The 11,181-nt window shown below is 45.0% G+C and overlaps 1 protein-coding gene across 1 annotated transcript in view; it reads right to left on the bottom strand.

The window, feature by feature from the left end:
- LOC107096018 (zinc finger protein GLI2-like) overlaps positions 1-11,181 on the bottom strand; it is a 75,443-nt gene that overhangs the window by 24,729 nt on the left and 39,533 nt on the right. Inside the window, exons 4-5 of the mRNA XM_015392464.1 lie at positions 5,175-5,377; positions 2,417-2,617 (exon numbers count right to left, since the gene is read on the bottom strand). Of these exons, the coding sequence (XP_015247950.1) occupies positions 2,417-2,617; positions 5,175-5,377 (404 nt within the window). The remainder of the gene's footprint in view (positions 1-2,416; positions 2,618-5,174; positions 5,378-11,181) is intronic.

The following is an 11,181-nucleotide window of genomic DNA, read 5'->3' on the forward strand; positions in this document are numbered from 1 at the left end:
GACTCTAGTTGTGATTCTGGTTCTGATTCTGGTTCTGACTCTAGTTCTGACTCTAGTTGTGATTCTGGTTCTGATTCTGGTTCTGACTCTAGTTCTGATTCTGGTTCTGACTGTGGTTCTGATTCTGGTTCTGACTGTGGTTCTGGTTCTGACTCTAGTTCTGACTCTAGTTCTGATTCTGGTTCTCACTCTAGTTCTGATTCTGGTTCTGATTCTGGTTCTGACTGTGGTTCTGGTTCTGACTCTAGTTCTGACTCTAGTTCTGATTCTGGTTCTCACTCTAGTTCTGATTCTGGTTCTGATTCTGGTTCTGAATCTAGTTCTGATTCTGGTTCTGAATCTAGTTCTGATTCTGGTTCTGACTGTGGTTCTGTCTTTTGGTCTGACACTGGTTGTAATTCCACACGGTCTCGGTGAAGGATCCACTCGGTTCTGGGTCTCCTCCATGGCTGGTCCCGGGGGGCGGGGCTCATTATGGGACGTATGGCGTTTAAATGATGATGTAAACAACCTGCAGAACATAGTTAGTTCCTCCAGGGAGTCTCTGCTTATTACTGTAGACGTCTCTGTCTACGGGGGTGGGGGGGCGGTTGTCGTCATGGGACACTAATTGTTCACTTAAGCAGCTGAAGTGACGATTCCAGAGATCAGGTGTTGGTTTTTACGGCCGCCGCCGCTCAGCGCTGGCAGCCGGATTTATATCTGCTACTTCCTCCCGACTCTGGGGAGACGAGTTTATTAATGCGATAGAAAACCCTGCCACCACTTCCTTTTCTCCACAGTAATTTATCGAGCCGCCACCGTGGGGGACGGAGGGCCGACGGGATTCAGTGATTTGGTTCTGGTGTTGATTTAACCGGATCATCAGAGACTGGACGATGCTCGGAGCGAGGAGACGACAGAACGTTCTGGAAGGTTTGACTTAGATCATCTGTAAGGCTGACGACTCCAAACTAGAACATCTTCACTCTGGTAAAGCATGGTGGTGGAAGTGTCATGATCTGGAGCTGTGCGGTTTCTTCCTACCCCCATTAGACCAACCCTGGGAAAGTTTGAAGTTCCAACAGAGTCAGGAGAACTTCAGAACTTCATGAAAACACTCTGAAACGACTCAAAATGGTCCAAACCAGTCTAAACCGGTCCGAAACGGTTTGCAATGGTCTAAAACATCCCGAAACGATCTGAACCAGTCTAAACTGCTCCAAAACGGTGTTAAAAGGTCTGAAACGTTCCGAAATGATGTGAAATGGTCTGAAACAATCTGAAACAGTCCGAACCAGTCTAAACCGGTCCGAAATGGTTTGCAATGGTCTAAAACATCCCGAAACGATCTGAACCAGTCTAAACCGGTCCAAAGCGGTTTGCAACGGTCTAAAACATTCCGAAACGATCTGCAGTCTAAACCGGTCCAAAACGATTTGCAATGGTCTAAAACATTACGAAACGATCTGAACCAGTCTAAACTGGTACACAATAAAAGTTTGGAAGTGGCCTAGTCAAAGTTTTAATAGTCAAACACACTAGGGTGACCGAAGCAGGGCAAAAGCTGGGATCTCCTGATGTTTGGTAGAGGTTGGTGCCTCCATGGGGGGAACCACCAACCTTTTCCTCCATCTATTGTCTTGTTTTATTTTAAAACGAGTTTGATCTGAAATATCTAGATTAAAAATGAAGGCTTGTCTCTTTGATCTGTGTCGGAATGACGATCAGACGAACGAAGCTGTTCCGGGATGATGGACCTGATGCAGGCCTGAACAGAAGAGAAGGATTTCCAAAGCTGATAAAAAAAAAAGGTTTATCTAAAGGAAATAAATGTGTTCCACGGCTCCCAGGGCCCAGAGCTTTATCCCGTCATTCATCTCTACAGCAGCTCCTTATGGAGAACTTCCCAAACCCCCGCCTTCCCGGGTTTGTTTTGGCTGCAGCGCCAGCGGCCTGGACTCTGACAGCTTTACAGAGTCTGGCTGGCTGTGTTCCCTCTGCCGGCCAACCCATTCACAGCTTTACCAGCTGCAACAAGGCATCTGGAAACGGGCCTTTGCTGGAGACCTGAGGGTCACCTGGAGGAAACGGTCTGCGGTTCATCAGCTGGAGCTCCTGCCACCATCAGCCCCCCCCTCTCAGACATCTACGCCCTTTTAAGGAGCCGAGCGAAGCGTCGGATCAAAGCCGCCATCAGTAGATGGAGTATACCTGCTGGGCCCCGCGCTGGAGGTGTCACCATAAGTCCCCTGTGTTTATGGAAGGCGTCTGGAGGCGGGACTGAGGAGATGGACTGCTCCATACCCGCTGGGTGAAGTAGTCAGCTAGAAGAAATGTAAACATGCTGCTTCTCTCCCTCTGAGGGACGTTGATTCATGGCGTCTTTGTTCTACAAACCGAACCCTGGATGAACTCTGCAGGCTCCGTGACTCACCGTCAATGGGAGAGATGTAGTCGGAGAGGTGGGCCCCCGGCGGGGCCCCCGCCCCCTGCATCAGGAGCTCGCTGTAGGGGCTCCGGTGGCTCGCCATCAGATGGTAGTACTCTGCTGCCCCGGCCCCTGGAGGAGGAGGAGGAGGGGGGGGCGGAGGATGAAGACCAAAGAGACCCCTCTCCTTCAGATGCTCATGAGCCACTGTGAGAGGAGACGAGGGAAGGATGGTGAGGAAGGAAACACTAGAAGTTATAAAGAAAAAATTATTTGAGGAAAGTTAACGAGACTCTGAAACGTTCCAAAACGATCTGAACCAGTCTAAACCGGTCCGAAAAGATGTGAAACAAACTGAAACGGTCTGAAAAGTTCTAAAATAATGTGAAACGATCTGAAATGGTCCAAACAAGTCTAAACCAGTCAAATGGTTTGAAACGCTGTGAAACGGTCTAAAAAGTTCCAAAATGATTTAAAATGATCAGAAGCAGTTTGAAACGATCCAAAATTGTCCAATCAAGTCTAAGCCGGTCCAAAACGGTTTCAAACGGTCTGAAACATTCCAAAACGATCTGAACCAGTCTAAACCGATCCGAAAAGATGTGAAACAAACTGAAACGGTCTGAAAAGTTCTAAAATAATGTGAAACGATCTGAAATGGTCCAAACAAGTTTAAACCAGTTGAAAACGGTTTGAAACGCTGTGAAACGGTCTGAAAATTTCCGAAATGATTTAAAATGATCTGAAGCAGTTTGTAACGATCGAAAATGGTCCAATCAAGTCTAAACAGGTCAAAAACAGGTTGGAACGCTTTGAAACGGTCTGAAAAGATGTAAAATTGCCTGAAACGATCTGAAAAGGTTTTAAACGTTCCGTTACTGTGTGAACCAGTCTGAAACGATTCTAAATGTTCTGAACAAGTCTAAACTGGTCCAAAACGGTGTGAAACTATCTGAAATGGTCTGAAAAGTTCCAAATTGATGTGAAATGGTCTGAAGCGGTTTGAAACAATCCAAAACAGTCAAAACGAGTCTCAACTGGTCGAAAAAAGGTTTGAAACAATGTGAAATGGCCTGAAACAATCTGAAAAGGTTTAAAACGTTCAGTAACTGTGTGAAAGAGTCGGAAACAATTCAAAATGGTCCGAACAAGTCTAAAGCGGTCCGAAACGGTTTGAAAGGATCTAAAACGGTGTGAAACATTCCAAAGCTGTCTGAAACTTTCCAAATCGGTGCGAACCATTCTAAACCAGTCCGAAACGGTTTGAAAAGATCTGAAATGGTGTGAAATGTTCAGAGACTTTCCATAACGATGTGAAATCGTCTGAAACGATCAGAAATGGTTTTAAACGGTATGTAACTGTGCGAAATGGTCTGAAACTATCTAAAACGGTCCAAACACATCTAAACCAGTCCAATGTGGTTTTAAACGGTCTGAAATGTTCTGAAAGAATCTGAAATGGTTTGAAACGTTCCATAAATGAGTGAAACGGTCTGAAACGATTCAAAATGGTCCGAATAAGTCTAAACTGGTCCAAAACAATTTTAAACAGTTTGAAACAGCTTGAAACATTCCAAAACGGTGTGAAACGATCTGAAACAGTGTGAAACTATCTAAAACGGTCCAAACACATCAAACCAGTCCAATGCGGTTTGAAAAAGTCTGAAACAGTGTGAAACTATCTGAAAGGGTCCAAACAAATCTAAACCGGTCCAAAACAGTTTGAAACGCTGTGAAACGGTCTGAAACATTCCAAAACGATCTAAAACAGTTCGAAAAGTTCCGTAACTGTGTGAAACAATCTGAAATGATTCCAAATGGTCCAGACAAGTCTAAACTGGTCCAATATGGTTTGAAATAGTGTGAAATTAGTTGAAAACATGTGAAACGGTCTGAAACATTCCGAAGCGGTCTGAAATATTCTGAAACGGTCTGAAACTTTCCAAAATGGTCAGAACTAGTCTCTACCAGTCCAAAGTGGTGTTAAACAATCTCAAATGGCGTTATACTGTCTGAAATGTTCCAAATTGATATGAATTGGTCTGAAACTATCGAAAACAGTTTAAACCAGTCCAATAAGGTTTAAAGCGTTGTGAAACAGTCTAAAACGATCTGAAACAGTTTGAAACGTTCAGTAACTGTGTGTAACGGTCTGGTGTGATTTAAAATGGTCCAACAAGTCTAAGCTGGTCCAAAACGGTGTGAAACAATCTGAAATGGTCTGAAAAGTTCCAAATTGATGTGAAATGGTCTGAAATGATCTGAAGCAGTTTGAAACAATCCAAAACGGTCCAAACGAGTCTCAACTGGTCGAAAAAAAGGTTTGAAACAATCTGAAAAGGTTTGAAACGTTCATTAACTGTGTGAAAGAGTCGGAAATGATTCAAAATGGTCCGAACAAGTCTAAAGCGGTCCGAAACAGTGTGAAACCATCTGAAACGGTGTGAAACTACCTGAAATGGTCTGAATCATTCTGAAACTGTTCAGATCTCTGCAATCTATAGTCTCTAAAGTTATAAACCTTTAATGCCTTGAATTAAATGTATAAATATGGCAGCGTTAAAGAAATGAAATGACTCGTTTGGTTTGATGTTTTTAAAACTTCTCTACTGAGTAAAATCCTTACATCTCGCTTCCTTAGAAATGTTCATATTTAGATATGTATGTAGAGATGCCATGATGGCTGATTAATACCACCTTACTGGCCTGGTCAGATGTTTCTGCTGGTTAAACTGGTTAATGCTGGTATTACTGGGGAACTTACGGTCTGCTGGGCTGAGTCCGCGGGCCGCGGAGATCATGGACAGGGTGGGGCTGCCGTGGACGGAGCGCAGGTAGTGCTCCATGTGGGGCGTGACGTACGGGTGGGGCTGGCTGAACGGAGACTCGCCGGTCGTCATGGCAGCGGGCGACAGGCGAATCAGAGAGATGTCTGAGATGACGGGGCTGCCCGTCAGTCCTGCAGGGCTGGAACACAAAAACGGGACTTTAGCTACAGAGACCAACGGTTCCTCTGAGGTCAAGATGAACGTCTGCAACCTTCAGACCTTCGATCAGAAGCGCCACCTACAGGACGTCCACTAATAAACCAGCTGACTGGATCGGAACGCGTCCTGGAGGGCTGCTTTCATTGGTTGGATTCTAGAAATGTCTCTCTGTGTTGAAGACTCTGTTATAAATGTTCGAATAGATGCTGGATGATGCGGCTGAGTTCAGATTACGGCTCTCTTACCTCACCTCAGATTAAAAATGCACTTCCTCAACCATCTGAAGCCAAGATGGCCTCTGTTATCCTGAAAGCGTGTTCAGCTGAGATGATGAGGCAACGTTTGTCTGTCCGGGCAGCAGATGAAGATCTGCATCCAGATCTGCAGGAATAATTCATGTTCTCAGCGTGTAACAGCCTTCAGGTGTCTCTGGGTGGGAACCAGGAGTCGCTGGCTGTCGCTGAGGGCTTTTAGTCTTTTTGCTTCATGATTGGAATCAGTGAAACCCTTCAAGTTAAACTTTTTATCTCACATCTTTTGTCTTTAAGCTTGCAGAAAGGAGTCAAAGCGACTTTAGAGATGGCGTCTTGTTATCTCTTATTAAAACAGCATGTTTACAGCAGATGTCGTCAGAGTTTCGGTCGTTAACAGACGTCTTCATCAGAGTCCAGAACTGTTTTCACTTCGTCAGGAACCAGAACCGACAACCCCGATGGCTTCAGCAACAAACTGAACCTCCTTGTTGGAAGTTGGAGCCTAGAAGCGTCATGATGGAGGTTTAATGAGGTAAGTGAGGCATGATGGCTTCCTAATGGCTGCAGCAGCCACTAACAGGCCATCAGCTCAGCTAATGAGAAGCTTTCAGACCCCGGCGGCAGAGTCCCGGCGGTTCCTCTCCACCAGAAGAGGAATAGGACGGGATCTTCTGCTCTTATTGGAAGCATCAGCGTTTTTCTTTTTCAGCATCCTGAACTTGATGGTCCGCTTCTCTCAGGGCGAGTATTTCTGTATATATTTGTGAGCGTGCTGCGTCTGGCTGACACCGGAGATGAATTACAGCGTGACAGTGACTCCCATCTCTTCCCGTCTCTGGTGTCGGGCTGGGGGAGTCGGGGAGGGGGGGCCCTGTGATTTAGATAAATCACGCATCCAGCTCGCTGCTGAAGGAACTCCCACCGTAGGCGTCCAGGCCTGCCGCGTGAAGCGGATCTCTCCGAACGCCGTCTGACCCAGATACAAACAAACAACGCTGAGCTGCAAATCATGTCCACTCAGTCCAGCAGCGAGAATGCTGTCCCATGAATCTTCTGTTCGTACCGATGCAACCAAATGCACAATAAAGGAAAACATTTCAGAGCTGCGGATGCAAACAGAGTTTCTCAAGTTAAACTTTGTAAAACCTGCAGTTTGTCAGAATTAAAGCTCTAGAAAGGGGCGTGGCCAAGCACCTGACAGAAAAGGTGAACTCCTCTCTAATAACTAAAAACAGCTTCCTTCTTAGCTTCTCTATTTCCTCGATTTATGAATTCAAATTCTTTCAACTAAAAAAACAAGCAATGTTTTGACAGAATGGGCTTTTATTTTGTAATAAAACCAAGTTTTGTAGGTTTTTGTTTTGTTCCTAATGACCTGAAGATGTAGGTTTGATGGTAATGATGCTAAATAAAGCAAAGATGTTTCTGTGAACCAATCATGTTCTCCTCTGCCGTCCCTGGTCGATTAATCAAACGCACCCTTTAAAAGGATGGAATCAGAGCTCCACCTTTAAATGACTTTTATTTTAACAGCCGTCGGGATTTAAGACGCCAAAGATTCGATAAATCAAACGAGCCTTTCTAGAATTCTAACCCAGAGTCTGATATCAAACATCTACCTGAGCCAATAGGAGGTTAGATGTCCGAATAAAGGTTCTCTGCTGCTGAGCATCATCCAGTCCCGTTAGGAGCTGCCTGCTGTAGGGAAGGATCTGGACTGTCCAACAGGGAGAGGACAAAGAGGTCTGATGCATTGGCAGAGCGGTAAACAGTTTCTACTCATGGATCCGTTCATTTCAATTCAATTTGTACCTTTGGTACAATTCCCGTTAGGCCTTTATCTATGGAAACATCCCGTCCATTGAAGAAGGTTTGCTGGTTTTCTTTCTGCATTTAATGGACAATTTGATGAGCAATCGAGTTTATATAAAAGAAATAAACTAGAATGAAGAGCTGTTCTGTCGGAGAGGCCGGAGTAGAAAGGAGAAGCCGATGAGGAGGGAGTTCATTGAAGGGAAAGAACGGGTAGGTGTTGCTCTCTGAGCAGCTTAAACCGATAAGGTCCGACCTCTTCTGGTCGCGCTTCGTCCGCCGTCACGGAACCATACGGAAAAAAGTCTGGATCATCTGCTGGGTGGTGGAGACGGATGATGATGATGACTAACAGGCGACCATCATCGTACCCAAGCGGCTGACCTGTTCATAAAGGGGACGGATGCAGTGACCTCTAGAGGCTCAAACCGGCAACAACAACCGAGAGAAAAACCTTCCAGGAAGCTGAAGTCTGTAAGAGTTTTTCCTTTGGTTTCGGTCGTTTTCATCAACATCGTCTCTGGTTCTGCTTAAAGACGAGTTTACATCCAACCCACCGAACCAAAATTAGTTGATCCAACCGACGTCTACATTTGGTTGAATAGTTAAAGTAATTTTCAGGTCATTAAAAAGAAGTTGAAAAACGAGGTTTGCAACGTCTTTTCAACGTCTATTATTGGACTAAATTTGGACAAAATCAGACCAACCAAACCGGTTTTTGGACTGAATCCAGCCTGAAAACCAACCTCTAAATGAGGTTATGAGCAAACGTCCCTCTTGACTAACTTTTAACCATAAACCACTGAAACACCCTCATAAAGAAGAGGAGAAGGTTTCCCTCCCTCTGCTCGCCGTCAGAAGAACGACGAGGCGTCCCTTCGGCTGCTTTTATGACAGGCCTGACAAAACAAGCAGCCCTCTCATTACAGTATATGCAAACAATGATAAAGGGGACGGTGCCTGGATGTCATGTTAGACAATCAAGGAGGGGACCTCTGACACGCCGCCACCGGTGGATAATAAAGTGCCGCGCTGGGCGACAAATGACAGCGCACTTAATTTGCTGCGCAATGTTCCTGTAATTAGGTGAATTTGGCGCAGGCAGGGGGGAGCGACAGCCAGATCAAGGTCTTGATGAATTAGGGGTCCACTGTCAAGATCAAATCACATTAATCAAGGTGGCCAAGTCCACGGACAGCCCCCCCTCCCCGCCCCTCCTCTCCCTCAGCCGCGGTGATGAATAGCCCTGCTGCCGCCAGGCGCGAAGTATGCATCACCATCAAATCTGTGAATTTAAATGTAAGAGCACCACTCGCAGGATTCTATTGACTTCTCGTCGCGGCGCCAGTTTTTTCCTCTGTGATAAAGTAAGTTTGGTTCAGCAGGAGCCATGAGTTTACAGGGTGGGAAAAAATGGCCACGTTTGAACCGCCGCTGCAGCAGCAGTCATGACCTCTGACCTCTGGGAGTTTAATTACGGCGTCACCCCGGGGCAGCAGGCCTGCACAGCGCAGATTAGCTCCACAAACAGCCTGTTAATGAAAGAAAAGAGGCGGGCAGGCTCGTGTCATCGGTGATGGATCCGGAGCTGTCGATCGCCGCTGATGGAGCGAGCTGCAGATTGATACCAAACAAACATCCCAACGTCTTAGATATGGGAGCAAAAACACCTGTTATTCCCAGTAATTAACAGCTGGAACCTTCAGGCTGGACTCCATTAACCAGAAAGTTCATAATAAAAGCAAAACGCTGCTGCAGATTCGTTCAATAACGCGATGCTCTGTTTCATCTTCGTTTATGACAGAATTTTTATATGGAAACATGAGCAAATAAATTCTTTCACAGAGAAGGGAGCAATTAGGCCCCATCAGTAAAATATGAGCCGTTTCTGGGAACCAAATCGTTAAAAAAAACAAACAAACATAATTTAAGGTTTCAACTGACGTTAAAAATTTAGAATTTATAAAAGGAAATAAAATAGGGGAGATAATTTCATTTCAAGCTATAAATTTAAAGGTCATAACTTTAGTTTTTTCATTAAAAGGTTTCATTTATAATTGTTTAATAACTTTTGACGGGTCTAAAATCAAAAGCTATTAACTTCTGGTTATGATGCCAACATCGACGTTAAAGGAAGAGTAGGATGGAGTTCTTCTTCTCTGGTTTATGTTCCTCCGATAGGAAATGTCCGGTCAGCGAGGAATAATCAATGGATCATTATTTACACCTAAAACTAATTCATGAAATTATCGTTAATCAGTGAACAAATAATCATTTTTGTCTCAATCACTGAGTCTGGGAGCGGCCATTTTTTCCCAAATAGCAACGATTCACTCCTGCCATCTAGGAAAACCAATGGGAACTAGCAAAGAAACTCAGAGGTTCCTCTAAATAGATACGTCTGCTTTGGTTAGCGTTAGCATAAACGGATGTCATGGGAAAAAAGTATTCAACTATTTGCTCCGGTTAAATAAATGGAGATCAATGAATTTCACTGTCAGCACTTATTTCATCTTTGCAAAGAGAAAACGGTTCATCATACGGCCCTTATTGCACCATAATCAGCCCTGTTCTGACCTGGCCAGCGTTCGTTCCTCCTTACTTACAATAATGGAAAATAGTCAGAGTCAAAACAAACTACAGACACTTTGGTTAAACAGTAACATTTTATAAATAAACCTGAGAAAGAATCTGGTTTGTTATGGAAGAAGCTACGTCTGGTCTACAAACTCCCTCAGGCAGGCATTGTTTGGCCTTGCAGGTGAAACAGGCAGAGTGTAAACTTTTATAGTGAGGAAATAGAATAAATTAAAGTATGAAATAAGAGAAACTAAATTCCACGACCAGACGGACAAGACAGCTGGCTGGACACCAGTAGAGGGAGAGCAGGTGGGCCGTACTGTAGCTTTGACCTTTAAAGGTGCACGATCTGAGCAAATACACACATGTAGCATTTAGAGAAACTCTAGCTTTGGCTTTGAAGCACGATTTCCAGTCTCAGGACATCGCTGAGACTGGAACCAGTTTAACCAGTGCTTAACAGGCCTCTAACAACCACTGAGACTGCAACTCCAGAACAATTTACAAAAAAAATATATTCTGAATCACCACCTGGAACCTGCCTAACAGCATGAAGTAGGCCAACTTCGAAGGGGACGCATCATGACTTAATCTGGAGAAATTACTAAACAGATTAGAAACCGTCTCTGGCTTTGATCAGTCTGGGTTACAGAATGATTTTAAAGACTTTGGGTCTGCAGGGAACCAGAACCGTCCTCAATATGGAGGAAACGCGGTACAGCAGAGAGATCTTTCAGCCTTACTTAGGGTCAGAGGTCAGGATTCGCCCATCACAGAGAGACCGGACAGAATGGCAGAGTTCCCAGGCCAGAAGCACTGCTGACCCAGAGGACCACTCAAGTAGAGATTCTTTTCTAGTTCTAAAACGAGTCAGAAAGGCTTTCGTCAAAGCCATGATCCTTATACCTTCTCTCTACGTCCTGGTTTTTGTGGGTAAAATACCTAACATTTCCTTGGCTGGTCCCTGGTTGGTTCCTGGCTGGTCCCTGGTTGGTTCTTGGCTGGTCCCTGGTTGGTTCTTGGCTGGTCCCTGGTTGGTTCCTGGCTGGTCCCTGGTTGGTTCTTGGGTGGTCCCTGGTTGGTTCTTGGCTGGTTCTTGGCTGGTCCTTGGCTGGTTCCTGGCTGGTCCTTGGCTGGT

This window comes from Cyprinodon variegatus, unplaced genomic scaffold (assembly GCF_000732505.1).
Source record: "Cyprinodon variegatus isolate N-32 unplaced genomic scaffold, C_variegatus-1.0 Scaffold592, whole genome shotgun sequence".
Lineage (NCBI taxonomy): Eukaryota > Metazoa > Chordata > Actinopteri > Cyprinodontiformes > Cyprinodontidae > Cyprinodon > Cyprinodon variegatus.